Below are 16,799 nucleotides of genomic sequence, written 5' to 3'. Positions count from 1 at the left end.
ACTTGTATTTTGATCAATGTTGTAGAAAGTAGGAATCAGACTTAATCGATAAATTCACAGGTCAAAGATTAACCGGAGATTAATTGAATTAGTCGGGATTAGTCGAATAATTAATTGAATAATCGAATATTTAATCAATTCGGCGAGTCATGGAACGAAAATTAATCGTAATTAATCACCGAATTTTAGAATAAAGATTTTGATATGTAAATCTGATATTTCACTTTTCCCAAATATCCACTTGATTAATTCATGCCACTGGCCAGCTTTCTGTATCCTTGTCTGTCAATGTAGGCAATCATACGTCAAGGCAGTTGGAAAATTCCAAGCAAGAGTCGAGATCATCAACAAAACTTCGTTATTCAAGTACATACAAATATACAACTTTATACATGAATGCATGCGTCTCTATCGTATAATTAAATTTGCCATGTCCTTACTCATGAGCTACTTGACATGGCTGAGCATGTTGTATTCTATATACACATCAAATTCAATCTTTGTGCAGGATATTTACAGTGTCGCGTCGTCGGACTCTGATTCGTAAGCCCTTAGGGAAATCGACGAAGGGGAAGGCCGAGGGGTGATCGGATGGATCGAGCAAGTCCCAGTCGAAGTTGAGGACTAAATGGTGGATGAATACAGCCATCTCCAGTTTGGCTAGCTCTGAGCCTGTACAGAGCCGTGGTCCTCCTCCGAATGGCATGAAGATATTGTTGCTGTTTGTCGTGGGATTTGATTCTACCAAATATGTTGATCCGTTAGCATTGCTCTGCATTTAACATACCAGCACCGGATATTAGTTATAAAATCCTGTCATCTTTATACTAATAACATTTGTGTTGATAATGAAAATTGTATGGGACTTAAAAATAAGTCGAAACTTGGGTCCCAGGCTCCAGCTGGTTCGTCTTTGTGCATGTGTATATACATTGAATTTACACTGGTTATGTCCCTCGTTATATGTGTCCTTTAATTTTCTAAATTTTAAATTGACTAATTTTTAAATAATATTAGAAATATTATTTATTATTTTAAAGAATTGATAATTGTATTTTAGGATATACTTTTCAATAATATAATTATTTAATTTTTTTTCTATTATATAGTATATGAGAATTCTAGTTAAATTATAAATAATATGACTAATTAAATATTTTATAAAAAAAAAAATACTCCCTCTATCCAACCATTTCTTTACACTTTCCTTTTTGGATGTTCAATCCAATTCTTTACATTTCAAAATTTATCAAAAATAGTCGACGGATTAATCACTTCCCCATTTTTCTTCCATTTTGACGCTAATTTTACTCCACTATAGTCCTTTTATTTATTAAAAATCATTTTTCTATGGTGTGTCCATGAGTACATGCTAAGCACCAAGTTTCATGTATTTAACTCATTTTGATTGTATATTTCTTATTAATAAACGATGGATCCCCTTTATATGCAAAATCTTTTCCAATCAAAACAAGTTAAATATAACAAATTTAGCACTTAGCATGTGTTGATGACCACACACTAGCCAACACGATTAACTTGAATCTCACTATTTTACTCATTTTATTTCCTCGTTTTCACTATTTTATATATTATGTGCAAATCATTTATCATTTATAAACAAATACTCCCTCCGTCCCCCTCAATTGTTTACATTGGAGGGGGACACGAAAACCAAGACCATGTATAAAAAATGATTAAAATTAGATGAAAAATGGGTAAGGTGGTGGGACCTATCAATATTTAATAATAGATTTGAGATAGTGGAGGAAAGTGGTGGGTGTAATTGTAGTTTTTATTGTTAAATATGAAATAGTGGGAGAAGATAGTGAGTGTAATGATGGGAAAACTTACCATTTATAATAACATAAAAAAATGAGAGGGACATCAAAATAGTAACTGTAAAAAAATGAGAGGGACAGAGGGAATAGCCGAGAGCGAGGGAGTATATTAGCAAACGGAGGAGCATGAGTGGATTAAATATGTAAGCGCATGGGATGGTTGGTGCGAGAGCAGAAAGAGAGAGGAAAAGGACGAGTCGAAATGCACGTGGAGGTGGAAACCCGACGACCACATGTAGAGTGGGGACTTTAATCATCAATACCACTACTCAGTACTGCTGCATGCTCTTTAATGTTCACCCTTCCCTACACGCACGGCGGAGAACATTAGTGTTTTCGAACAAATCACGACTTTGATCCAAAACAAACTCCGATAAGCTTGAGTGAAATGGTGTCGTTAACAAGTCATCGTCAGTCTGAGTACCGAAAAATCGATTGCAAACATTTATAATCGAATCTATTCATAAAAAGATTGCCGAACACGCCTAATTCGAAAAGCGCATTCTACGATCTTTTGTCTGAAACCGAATTTAAAGTTCGAACCGACGGCCTTGAATGGACAAAGACCTCAAACCAACTCTCAATCATCTCACTATTTTGGATATATGATATCAATTATATTACGTAAACCTCTTCACCACATGTAATGGCCCATGTCTCCCCACGTATAATTTACTCAGAGTCGTCTTCCTTTTTCTTTTCGTTTCTTATTACCAAATATACACACTCCTTTCGGCTAACAAAAAGAAAGTTTGTTTAAACAAGACACAAGTAGCAAGATTCATGTGGTAAGGGACTTCTCTATTAGTAAAATTTAATTGCTTTCTTAGTTGCTAGGTTTAAGCTTTTTTATATGATGTGTTCATGACACTCCTTTATGCTCATCATGCAAACAACTCATATTATTATTATTATTATTAATGTTATTATTTGTGGTGGTAAGGACTTTCCTACTTGTCAATTTTCTATATCCATGCACCTCAAAAATCATATTTTTGAGCATTTCTTTTGTTATTAAAAAATAACTGTAAATATGATACCCTATTTGTATTTTTATTTCAAAATAATTTAAAATTTTCAGTCGATAGTGTTTACATATATAATTTCGTATAGGTTTGGTTTTTTAATTAATTTTTTAATTAAAATTTGAGAAAATAATGTATATAAAGTTTAAGAGAATAAAATATGAGCAATCTAAAATGTAGTTATTACCATATGAATGGTCCAAAATTAAAATTTACTTATGAAAAAATTAATATAATTGAATTAAAATTTGTAAAAAAATTAATATATATGATTTAAAATTTGATGCTTTTTTGTTAACTAAGAACAATTTTATGAGAAAGAAACTCAAATAATAAAAATATAAGTGTAAACTTCAAAAGTGTGGTCAAAATTTACACCGATTTTCAAAAAGTTGATCAGAGATCAAATTCTCAGAAACATGGCCAAATTTTGACTCCATTTTTTAAAAATGTGGATCCTGTTACATGTCACTAACAGAGTAACGGACACAACGATAGAAATAAGTTCCAAATTCTCAGAAAAGTGACCAAACTTTGGCCCGCTTTTCAAAAATGTGGCTCCGGTTAGGCTTCCGTTAGTGACATTTAACGGAGCCATATTTTTAAAAAGCGGAACCAAATTTTGGCAATCTTTTTGAGAATTTGAAACACTGTCCAATTTTTTGAAAATCGGTATAAATTTTGACCACTCTGAAGTTTACTTTAAATATAATTCATCTGTGCAATATTTTGATTGGATCATTGTTGATTGTTTGCCAGTGGATGGTGCGATAGACCTACTTAGAGTATATTATAAGTAAAAGATTTGGCACATGAATACAAAAAATGCACTTTTTCTCCTACTGCCATAACAGTAAAAAACGTGTATAGAAAAGATGCAAGTATTGTAGGGAACTTTATGGGCAAAGGGGGTGAGACAGACCTGCCATCTTCGTGGATTGAAGTGTTGAGGATGGTCAAAAAGTGAAGGATCCAAGTGCACGGCTGCAATCACTGGAAGCACTTTCCATCCGCGTAGAATGTCATACCCTGTTTTTATTAAGCATTTATAAATCAAATTAAATTTAATTAACAAGTGAATGATGGGACAAGTTTCTAACCTACTAATGACCATAATCCATAATCATATCGATTTTAAGTTTTGAATAAGTAGTTGCTCCACCTACCATTGTAACGAACATTTTTCAGTGCTTTTCTGTGGAGAAACCTCACTACATTGCCCAGCCTTAGCGTTTCATTAATAACCTTCATAATCAAATTAACAAAGTTCAGTAATTGCTTTAAAGATGATGATTTCTTAATAATAAATTGTGTTTAAATATTTTAGACTCTAACTTGAGAACCTCCTCGAACCAATTCCATTTTGACCGGTATAGAAATTCTGAATTTATTTTATCAAATTACATATTTGAATATATGATAAAAAAAGTTGGATTTAGAATTCCATTTGAAACTCAGCACATTCTCAAATCATATCATCTGCAATTTGAAATTTGAAACTGTCGTAATCTAAAAGAATTCATCAAAATCATAAATGAAATTGTAAATCATAAATGGGGACAGTTCTGTGCCATGCAAAACAAGTCATCAAGAATAATGGAGCCAACTTTAATAGATGACATTCTTCTGAGTTGTCATCTGGTATTATTGTTCTGAACATGTAATAATTTCTAATATAAAACATAAATTTGAGTCAACTTTAGTCAAATTGCAGGCTTGCAGTACTCGATTGTGCGCATGCGAGGGGCAGAAATATATCAGGTGCTTTTAAATCAATATAGACAAGACTAATGGAATAAATTTGATGTGTAATTATTTCAAAATAAATAAATAAAAATTGATGTGTAATTGTAGTAGAGCTGGGGAAATAGCAGAGAACTTACACACTGAGTAAAGCCCATTTTCTTGTAATCATCCCAGTTTAATCCCACCTCTCCTAATTGTCTCTTGGCTCCTGCAATTTCTTGGTGCTCCTCCTGAATTTTTAACATTGAAAGAATATTAAATTTCAGAATTTTTGAAAAAAATTCAGATGTGGAGATTAAGAGGATAATTAAGCATACATACTCTTAATTGTTCAACAGTATGAGGAGAAGCCTGCAAGAAATAGATGGCCAATGCAATGGAAACAGAAGAAGTTTCATGGCCAGCAAATAGCAAACTTAGAACTAAGTCAAGAATTTGCTCCTTAACAAGGCTTGAGTGCTTCAAAACCCATCCAAGCAGGTCATCATCATCTCCCACACCATCCACTTTGTTTAGCCTTCCTTCATCCATCTCTTTCATTCTCTCTTCCATTTTCTTCTCTATGAAGTTTAGTATAGTTGATCTCGACTGTAAATCAATTATGTTAGACCAGACTCTGATACCATGTTAAATCATCAGTCTCCCGCTTTTTAACTACTCCATACTCTCACAAATTCATAAATAAATAACAATATCCAAAATAAACCATATGCAAATAATTATCAGTCCGAATTAAACGTGCATGTATTAATCTTACTTGCAGAGCCCTTCTGTAAGCAGTTCCAGGGAAATTAAGAGGAAGAGAGACCACCCCTTTCATGAAAGTAATATATTCTTTCTTCAGCTTCTCGGTTTCATCTTCCCCAGGGTCCAGGCTCATTATATGTTTAGCCATCAAATTGAATGTAAACTGCAATTTCAGTAATTCATCGCGATAATAAGACACTGTAGTATACAACCATTGTGCTCAAATGACACTGCTTGTAAAAGAAACTCACCCTCTTTGCTTCATCCTGAGCACAGAAAGCAGAGTTGTCTTTCCAAGAATTGAGCACAAACAAAGAATGAGCTTCGACCTCCTTCAATAATTTAGTTTTAAGCCTTGCATTGCTCAAGAAATTGAGGGAGATGGCTCTCATATCTCTATGCATGTCTCCTACTAAAACCAACATTGACCACTTGCCAAGAATCCCACCAATACTACTTGGATAGCTGCATTCAAACAACTTTCCTTCATTCTGTAGTATGAATCTATTGAAACCTGCATCTGCTGACACTATTGTTGGCCCGCCAAACAAATTTGACTTGAAAATTTTACCATACCTGCAACCATTTTAATTAGCAATATACTATTATTATTTTACCAAAAATTATAAGAATATTTGTAGACTACTTTTTTTAATTACAAACCACTTATAAAATCAAATAATAACCAATATGCCCAATTAGGAAGCAGTTCAAGAAACGGGAGAATAAAATGTACGCAGAACTTATCCCGACGAGAGTGAGGCCGTTTTCGTGTTACTTGTGACTTGCTCACAAAATATGTACAAGGAAATAAATTACATGTTGTGTGTGACTTTTCAAGTTACCTTCCTATGTGTTGCTCCATGAAGGCTCCAATGGTGGTGGCAGAGTAAGGTTTGAAATAACCCATGGTTTCGCCGATAAATGGCCATCCCATGCTGCCAGGAGGAAGATTCAGAGTGGTTTGTTTTCTTCTAAGAAGTTTGAGCAAAACTAGAGTTGAAATTGTGAGGAAAAGATAGAGAAAAAACTGCAAGTCAGACATGACGGAAGAAGTGAGCTAGATAACTAAACTAGCTCTCTTCAAATGGTCAGTGATTGTAAGTTTGTAACCTGAAATTGATAATATCAGCAGATATCTACTTGGCTTTTGTTTGAGATCTGTAGGAAAGAGAGAGCTCTGTATTCTTGCAAATCTTTTAGTACTAAGCAGGAGTTTGAAAGAAATGACAAGTTAATGAAAAAGCTCCTCTGTAATTAAGCTGCATTTATAGGCTTCTCCACCTACAGTCCTCTTGCATTTACTGAAAGCATGCCCTTCTACTTTTGCAATGTCTAAAAGGTGCCCTGAATCAAACCAAATTTATACTATTATGTTCCACGAGTAGGGTCAGCTGTATAGTTTAATTTTGAGCAAGAGAATGAGATCCTAATTTCATTGGGTTTAGAACGGTGTTCCCAGAACGGTCCCGGTACCTTCTAGCGATTAATCAAGAAATCGGGGATTAGTTGAAAAGATTAATCAGACATGTATTATTTTTAATTATTACAATTATATGTAATTTAATAATTTAATCTATTCTTCACTACTGGTAGAGTCAAACTGATTAACAATATAATATTATATATTAAATAAATACTTGATACATGTAATACAAAATCATTGATTAAATAAATATATACCAATCAGTCTTTTATAAATAATGTAAGAAATATTAAATAAAATTAGTCATTTTACAGGATATCAGTTAAGTACAAGTGAATAGCTAATTTCTTATAACATAATCATAATTTTAGATTTTGTTAAATCAAATACCTTTTTTTTTGTTTTAGGCCGCCTGGACCGCCTAGGCAGGATGTGGACTGCCTCTGCGGGATGTTGACCGCCTAGGACCGATTTTTGTAAAAAAAAATGTTTAATTCACCGCCTAGAATCGAATCGGGATGTTTCGGTGCCGCCTAGCATGTCTACAACAATTTAGTTCACGTGTGACTGATACTTTTCAACTATTACTTGCAAAAATATATCTAATTTGGATTGTGAAATCTATGACAATATACACATATTTCATTCTTGTTATAATAAGTATTTTTCGCAGAGATTATCATGAATTAAAGTAAATAATGTCAAGCTCTTGTGAATTATGATGTCATTTCTTATACTTCATGTTGTCACAGTTTCTGCCTAATTTTTCATGAGCTTCATATATATCGTCAATAAACTTTATGTCAATTGCAAATAGCGCTATTTATGATCAATTTTTTGTTGCACTGTCATGAATCTCATGATGTCATTATTTACAACTATATTGTCAATTTTCATCTTTCATATAGACATTGGAGATATAATTTGTGGTGCTAACATGATATTATCAATATTTATGTCTAGACATATAAATGAAATTATACAGATTTTTGAATTATTTTTTAATTCAAAGCAGTAATCTTAGTTATGTTAGTGACAAAAAACATGTATATTTTGTCATCAATAATATGTCTCACCTAGTATTTTTTAGACTAAATAATAAAACATATTAAATTTTCATATGCAATTCCCAAAAATATCTTATATACAAATTATACAAATTATGGATCATTTTTAAAAAGGGTAAAAGTTCTTCAATATTGTATTGCATATTGAGGGAGGTTTAATTTGCAAGAACATACAGTTTTAATAGTATATGATGATCAATGATCTCATTTGTCCTAAATTTTCTTCCAGATATATAACTTAAACTATTACGGAATTATTTTGCTCTAGTTAGCATTACTTTCTCATGAGTTTTTGCCATCGAAATTTATTTAGTTTTATTCAGGTTATGATATTTTTTTTGTATGAAAAATAGGTCATATGACATGGCTTTACTTTCTTGCATCTCAACTTGTTAAAATATTGTCCTCCCTTTTGCCAAATTATACAAAATATATTATAAAATAATAGTAAACTAATATTATTAAACCCGGAGGAGACTGAGGAAGTAGTGTTTTCTTCGTTTTACTTTAGTGTACATGAGATGTGCACTCTCAATTTTATTTATAGGCACAATAATGAAAAAGGTTACCGTTTGAATACAAGTTGGCTCAGAGTTAATTAGCCGTATATGGAAAAATGAAATACAATTGTACAAGTTTTTTTTAGTTCATATGTCTTGGGAATTTATGATGAACTTGCATGCATGATTCTTTATGCCTTATCAGTTTGACAATCACAAACCAAGTTTATATTACAACACTCCCCCTTGATTGTCAAACATGAGTTATCACAAAGATTGACTACCTCGTTAAAACCTTGCAAGGAAAATCCAATGGGATAAAAATTTTGATGAAGGAAAAAGAGTATAGTCTTCCCCTGAATGAAGCATCTCACAATTTGACATTTTCTTGTAGCAATGATTTTAGTCTCGTCATTTTAATATTATTTCGTAGTTTTTCAAATGTTGATGTAGGCAGTGACTGTGTAAGTAAATCATCCAGATAATCACATTCACGGATTTGTTGTATATCAATGTCACCATTTTCTTGCAGTTCATGGGTGTATAAGAATTTTGGCAATATATATATTGTTCGATCTCCTTTAATATATCCTTCATTAAGTTCTTTTATGCAGACTAAGTTATCCTCGAATAAAATTGTAGGACTGTCTGAAATACTTGATAATCCACATGATTCTTGAATATGTTGAATGAGCCTTAACCAAATACATTCTCTGCTTGATTCATGAATTGTTAGCGACTCTGCGTGATTTGATGAAGTTGCAGCCATAGTCTGCTTTATAGACTTCCAAGAGATAGCAGTACCACAATATTTAAATAGGTAACCTGTTTGTGATTGCCCAAAGTGAGGATTTGACATGTATCCAACATCTGCATATCCAACTAGCTGTGATTTTAAATTGTTTGGGAAGAATAATTCAAGATCAATTGTCCCACATAGATATCTAAATCTATGTTTGATCCCATCCCAATGCCTTTTAGTTGGGTCAGAACTGAATCTCGCCAACAAGTTCACAACAAATGCAATATCAGGCCTTGTATTATTTACAAGATACATAAGAGCTCCAATTGCATCAAGGCAGGGAACTTCGAGTCTGAATGCATCTTCATCTTGTTCTCTAGGACTTTTCTTTTCAACCTTGAGTGATCAAAAAAACCATTGGTGTGGTTAGTGGATGAGCTTTGTCCGTGTGGAATCGATCAAGAATCATTTCAGTGTAGTTTGATTGATGATACTAGGGGCGAGCATGAAAAACCGAAACCGCAAAACAAACCTAATAAAACCGAAAAACCACACCGAAAAAAACCAAACCGCGAATAAAACCGAAAATAACCGAGATAAAAAACCGAAATTAGTGGTGCGGTTTTATTTTCGGTTTTATGCTAAAACCGCACCGAAATTAACCGAACCGAAATATATATATAAATATAAATAAATATAATAATAATAATAAAGCACTTTAGTCATTTTTAAACTTCACATCTAATTTTATATGGAGGTTCTTCTTCCATACTTGCATACTTGCTGAGTCACTTAAATAACCGGGCACCCAAATATTTGGAGGAGCGCTTGATCGAAAATTAGGACTATTATGATTTGCCACAAAGCAGAAATATTTCTGTTGTTAATCTGCTGATCAAATTTTATTATGAAACCTATTCTACTTTTTTTTATTTATGTACTTTTTGAAAACTTTTTATTTGAATTTCATGATTAGTTGATTTTGGGTAATTTTATTGACTTGATATCATCTAATTTCTTGTCAAAATATGTATGTTTTAGTTTTTATTCTGTATTAAGTTGTTTTAGATGAAAGTATGTAATGTTTCCTATATCCCCATATAGAAACAATAGTAAATAGTAACCGAACATATTGTACATGTTCATGAAAATTTTATATTTTTTAAAAAAAATCATTATGCACAAGAGTAGCAAATAATAGTGGAAAAACCGGAAAAAAACCGCAACCGACTAATGGCTAACCGCAACCGAAAAACCGTTTTGGTTGGTGCGGTTACGGTTAATGATGATTAACCGAACCGAACCGCATTCATCAGTTTGGTAACGGTTAATGTCTGGAACCGCACCAAACTGCACCATGCACACCCCTAGATGATAAATATGCGTGATGATAAGTGTTCCACCTGTATATCAAAACAAAATCTTGTCTTTCCAAGGTCTTTCATTTCAAACTCACTTTTCCAAATAGTCAGCATCATCAATAATATATTCAGAAGTACCAATAATATTCAAGTCAACCACATATATAACAGTAATAACAAACTTAGTTGGTGAATATTTAATGAAAATGCAAGGATATACTTGATTATTAACATATCCATCATTTAATAAGTACTCACTAAGCTAGTTGCACCATATATGACCAAATTGTTTCAACCATATAATGATCGTTATGTATAATTTAATAGAATATAGATGTTGAGGCTTAGTGTTCTATATTTTTAATCCTTCAGGGACTTTCATATAAATATTAATATCAAGTGATCCATATAGGTCATCATAACGCCCATCAGACGTGTTTCTAGTTTTTTTGTACGAGCCATACCCATTGGAAAACGAAATGTAACTCCATCCATCACATGATAGTATGTTTCTTGGTAATCAAAACCAGGTCTCTGAGAGAATCCCTGGGCTACCAGCCGGGCTTTATATCTTACAATTTCATTTTTCTCATTTCATTTTCTCACAAATACTCATCTTTTCCCAACTGGGATTAAACCATCTGGTGTTTGGACTACAAGTCTAAATACATTCTTTTTCCGCAAAGATTGCAATTCTTTAGGGATTGCAATTTTACAATTTGGCCGCTCATCTCTTTGTCGACATTCTTCCACATTTTGTGGTTCATATTCAGAGTTTGTAATAACATCAAATGTCACAAAAAAAGAATACACATCATCAATTTCAGTACTTTCGCGATCCAATAATTTTCTGTTATGTATATAACTCATTAAGATCTCATAATTTCCAAGTACCTTTGCTTCTGTGGAAGCATTTGCCATTTCCAGGGCATGTGCCACTTTTGGGGTAATTTTGTTTTCAGGATATTTTATTATAGCCACTCCAGGGGCTTGAAACCCTTCATGAGGCAATACCACTTTTATGACATTTTTATGAAACTTTTGCCACTTCAGGGGCAATTTCAATCAATTTTCATGGTACAATATCTTTTATACCAATAGGTCTACCACGCTTCTTACGTGGCTTTGAATCACTAACCAATTCTTTAGGATTTGATTTTATAATAGGAATTTCAACCCTAGTCGGAGCATTAACAGCGGGTGTTTATGATTTCACAATATTTCTGGAATCAATAAAACTATCTAGCATTTGATTAGCAATATTTTGCATATGAATAATTCTTGAATTTCAGATTCACACTGTTTAGTACACGGATCAATAGCATTTAATCCTGAGTCACTTCATGATATTTCATAATTTCATTAATGCAAAACTTTATCCCTGTAATATCCGTTTTATCTTGGTTACGAATGCAGATATTATAGACGTATATCGGATTTTTCAGACCTTTTTGACAGCCCTAGCTGCCAGGTGTTCGACTGAGATTTGACATACAGTAATCATTAGAAGTTGTAAATATAAATTCAGCATCATTATCTAGTCGGATTGATTTAGTGGGATGATCAGGAAATTGAGCTCGAAGTTTAATTATTTGAACAAGTAATCGAATTTCGAGTATACCCAAATTCAATGTGCAATTCATTGGATCAGGTTTAGATTATTTTTTTTGGGTTCGGATATGAGTAAAAGTTTCGATTTTGAATTTGAATTCTGCCGTATACAACTCAACCCGACATGACTTGACCTAATTGTCATCCCTAACTCATAAATAATAAATAATTCCATATTGTTCGACTTTGTGAAATGATATTAAATATGCTTGGATAGTTGCCGGGAATTCTAACAAATATGTCACTTGTATATAATATGTTACAATATAGCCGTTACAATTTTAATTTCAAAATAATAACTAAACATCATGTTGTAAATATATGTAGCCAATGTAGTAATATTATTAGAGGTAAATAATTTTTTTGACTTCTTGTATTTTAGATATCCATTATTTTTGTGGTCCAAAACTGTTGTATTTGACTTAGTTTGTCAAATATAAAAAAAATAAAATAAATTATTTGTATATTTGAATATTAAGTAATATTTAAGTGGGATATGTGGGAGTTACAATTGTGATTTCATAATGACATTGATTATGAGTATTAAATGTCTTGGACGGTTACATTTTATAGGGTAGAGGAAATATAGAGGAAGTGAATGATACGCCTATAAATATAAATAGAGGGATAATACTTATGAAAAAACACTTTAAAAGATAACTTGCTCAATGCACAACCCGAAACGCATAAAATATTCTTCAATAAAATATCTTTAGAAACTTATATATTATTTGCAGGTTTATAATTCCAACAAAAACAGGTACCCATGAAGTTGCTCTGACATGTGTGATTTAACCAAAAGCTCTTCCCAGAAAAGATGAATGAGAAATTTATATTAAGATCTAATCATAAGTTAAGTGTTTACTTATAAAACTGACGTGGTGATTCATGATTAGCTCAACTCTAATACGATTCCTGGAACACTTTCGGAGAGCGAATAAAAAAGCGATTTAGAGATATAAAAAGAGAAAAATTAGTTAAAAATAAGGATGTGAAGGAAGAAAGGAGATACGGAGGGTGATATAATAATATGTGCGGCATTAAAAGAGAAAGTGATAAGCAGGTGGCGAGTGGGGCGATTGGGTAGCTGTAAATGGGGGTGAGCAAAGCAGGTATGATGATGATAAATAAAAGAAAGGCTGTCCATCCCATTCCATCTCATCCATCGCATCCCTAACCACTCGTGCGGATGGTTCCACGTCCTGGCCTACCCAATCATTACATACAATTTTACTCTATATTCCCGGACCACACGTGCGCCGCTCGCCACACGTGTTGATGCCTATTATAATTGTGTTTATGCACACCAAAGCCCTTTCCTTTTACTTGCCCTTCCACCGGTTATATATGTCCTCGCGGTTTGGATTAACTTAAGATAAGTGATTTTTCGCTTAAAGTAATAAAATGAGAAATAATCAAGTTAATAGAGTGTTTGGAAAAGAAGCGGAAGCTGTGAGAAAAAAGTAACATTTTCAACTTCTTGAAAGTGTTTCTGCTTATTTACGCAAACGAATCAAGGATCAAGAAAAACAGAAGTCGGAAGTAGAAACAAACGGCTGCATTGTCTTTGGACAGGAAGAACAAGAAAATGGGTAAAAAATAAGTAAAGTTGGATGAAAAAGTATTGAGACTTATTTATATTAAATACTCCCTGATAGTATATATTGTAAGACGAGGATATGACGTGCATTTTAATACTCCTGTAAGATATAAATCGGTAACTTATTTTTAATATTTTGCGTTTATGAATAAAAATTTAGATGTTAAATTTTTATTCAGAAAAAAATTTGAGAAATAAATTATAAAAATATATTTTATAAGAGTATTGAAATGTGTCTCGTGTAGTGGAAAAACGTACAGAATTAAATGTGACAAATGGAGTAATTGATATGAGATAGTGGAGGAAAGTAATGTGTAAAAGTGTTTATATTATTATAGAATAGAATTAGTGAAAAAAAAAGTAGTGGGTGAAATAGTATTTATAAATTATATAATAGAGATAGTGGAATAAAGTAGTGGGTGTCATATTGTTTTAGAGTATAATGGAATTAGTTACCATGTTTGGCTAAATTGTACCCATAAGATATTATGTAAAATTTACTGAACCTGTAAGAAATTTTGCTTTGATGGTATTAGCTATATTGATTGACTATATTTTTAAGAATAGTATGTTATTATTATTTCAAATTTTTATAAATAAAATGTATTGTTTTAATATGGTAATGGGATGATGTGGCATTTGTTATGGATCTGAAGTGGTTAGACAATTATAATCATTTATAAGAGGTTTGGCTATAATTATAGATCAGGGTTTTAGTTTTGAAATTTATAAAAATGAAAAGACATCCTGAAAATAGAAATTGTATAAAAATGAATGAGACAAAGAGAGTATTAATTAATTTATATACTCTCTTCGTCCCAAAAATAATGAGCCACTTCTTTTTGCAAGTATTTTAGTGTGGTTGGTAGAGGTATTTATAAATAATATTGTTTCAAATTTTTGTTTTGTATAAAAGTATAGTAGCAATAGTTTTAGACAAAACAAAAAATTTAAAAGATATTGTAATACTTACAAAAGGTTAGAGGATCATTATTTTTGGGATGGAGAAGTATCCTGTAAATTGATACAAATTAGTATTTTGACATTTCTAATAATCGTGGAAGGATATATTTTATATCTTGGGTGTTTAGTATTGGTTGCGTGGTTTTTGTTCGTGTTTGGATAAATTTAGAAAAATAATTATAATTTATTATGATGAATATATAATTTAGGTTATGTGTTTAAAGAATTTTATATAGATAATATATGATTTTGTGAAAATACAATTAATAAAAATAAATATGATATGTTAGTTATTTGAGTAATAAAATTAATTTTCATAAAAAAGTTATTTTATTTCAAAAAGTACATTTTATCACATTCTAAGGGGCCGTTTGGGTGAGTTTAAAATAAGTACTTATTGCTTAATGTAAAAAAGTGAAGTTGGAGTTAGAAGCAAGTTTAGACTTATAAGTGATTAAGGTGTTTGGTAAATAAGTAGTATTTGTGAAACAAAAACTACTATTCCCAACTTTTTTTAAGTGCTTCTTGAATTTTTACACTACGAATAAGTGCTTATAACTTATAAATCCAGATGTCGGACTTTTAAGTCCCGATCAAACACCTCCTAAATTCTAATTTTTAATTTTAAGTCAGCTTCCAATTATTATATATGTGTGTGTGAATTATACTAATTTAAAGCCGGAAATAATTTAGAACATGAGACTATAAGCCATGTCAAACAAGTTCTGAACCCGGACAACCGATTACTAAGATGAGAGTTTTTTAAAAATTCAGATTTACATAATGTCATAAACAATTTGGCATGACATTAAGCGTAAGAAAGGGACATAAATGTCCTTTACCGCCCGATTTAATTAGACATGGACATTGACCAAACTTAAAACCTTACCCCACAAAAGGTCAAGCCGATCATCTAAAGATTTGGTTTTTGTACGTAATTGTTCACAATTCATTTCTCATCCTATAACTAACTTTATGGTTTCTCATTTAATTATTTTAATATAAAAAGTGGTATGCTAATTTTTACAACCCTTCATGCAAACTTTATATTCTCAATATTTTAAAATATATGTCGTTTGATTTTTGACATAAATTTCTAAGTCTTTTAATTATACAATAAGATTATTATTGTATATTTTTTTTCTGAGTTATAATATTAATTATATACATTTATTTAAAAATAATAATAATTCTAGCTAAACAATCAAATAATTAAAAAAATACGTATAAAAAGTCAACGATCGATATTTTAAAGAATAAATATAATGAAAAAAGGGCACATATTATTTCAGAAAAAAAACATGAGTATATCTTTTGCTGCGTTAATGTTGACCTCGAAAGAAGTTTCTAAGAAAGAAGTGAGTCATTTACTCTCCCTTCCCCTCGCATTAATATTTGAACACATAATTTGGATCCTGTTTGTGTGAACCGACAAATTCTCTTCCTCTCCTCCTTGCAGAGTTTCTGTTTACACATCACTCTCCGAGGCAAACCCAGGTGGGGTTATCCTAGCCATATCATTCTGGCTCATTCTTCTTCAATTTTCATTAATTAAAGATAATTTTTAGAATCATAAGTTCATAACACGTTTCGTCGTCATATATCAACCTAGTCACGTTGCAAAACAACTTAGTCACTCGTTACACAACCCAATATGATCGCCAAAATTGAAATTTATATCAAATTACATTACCCTCGGGATTAAACAAAGAGTATTTCAAAATTTAAAAATCACACATGAATAAAAAACTATATACTAATTTGTTATCAATTTTGGACAGATATATAGATTATTGAATCTAGTGTGTAATAAAATTGAAATGTTATAAATGATATCAAAACGCTATACGATTAAAAATATAAAATCATTCTTATTTTATAAGTTTGATTGTGGAATCTTATCGAGTCCTATACACATTTCACTTGTGAACTTGAATTGTTATTATTGTTATAAAAAAAAGTTAAATATTTTTTTTTTGGAAACATAAAAAAAAGTTAAATATTGATCGTCATCAACAAATCATTTAATCGATCAAACTTTATAAGTCAGAGACCAAATTACCAAATTGAATGAATTTTGTAACGGGTGACTAATTTGATATAAACGAGCAATGATTTTAGTACTTATTTCTGATACTCCAAGGATAAGAGTATTCAATAGAATAATAAT

The 16,799-nt window shown here is 31.6% G+C and overlaps 1 protein-coding gene across 2 annotated transcripts; it reads right to left on the bottom strand.

Annotated features, from left to right (window-relative positions):
* Positions 1-344: 344 nt before the first annotated feature.
* LOC108220768 (cholesterol 22-monohydroxylase CYP90B51) lies at positions 345-6,692 on the bottom strand. 2 transcript variants are annotated; one of them, XM_017394624.2, is made up of 8 exons: positions 6,205-6,692; positions 5,611-5,935; positions 5,370-5,522; positions 4,934-5,200; positions 4,750-4,842; positions 4,033-4,111; positions 3,789-3,895; positions 345-772 (listed from the first exon to the last, which is right to left on the bottom strand). In XM_017394624.2, the coding sequence occupies exons 1-8, from the start codon at positions 6,402-6,404 to the stop codon at positions 494-496; spliced, it is 1,503 nt and encodes a 500-aa protein (XP_017250113.1). In that variant the 5' UTR covers positions 6,405-6,692; the 3' UTR covers positions 345-493. The 2 variants fall into 2 exon arrangements, with proteins under 2 accessions (XP_017250113.1, XP_017250114.1); XM_017394625.2 differs by lacking the exon at positions 345-772 and adding an exon at positions 1,956-2,147 and having other exon boundaries at positions 6,205-6,555.
* Between the last annotated feature and the right edge of the window lie 10,107 nt (positions 6,693-16,799).

This window comes from Daucus carota, chromosome 5, assembly GCF_001625215.2.
Source record: "Daucus carota subsp. sativus chromosome 5, DH1 v3.0, whole genome shotgun sequence".
Lineage (NCBI taxonomy): Eukaryota > Viridiplantae > Streptophyta > Magnoliopsida > Apiales > Apiaceae > Daucus > Daucus carota.
This window is presented reverse-complemented; position numbering and strand designations above follow the sequence as displayed.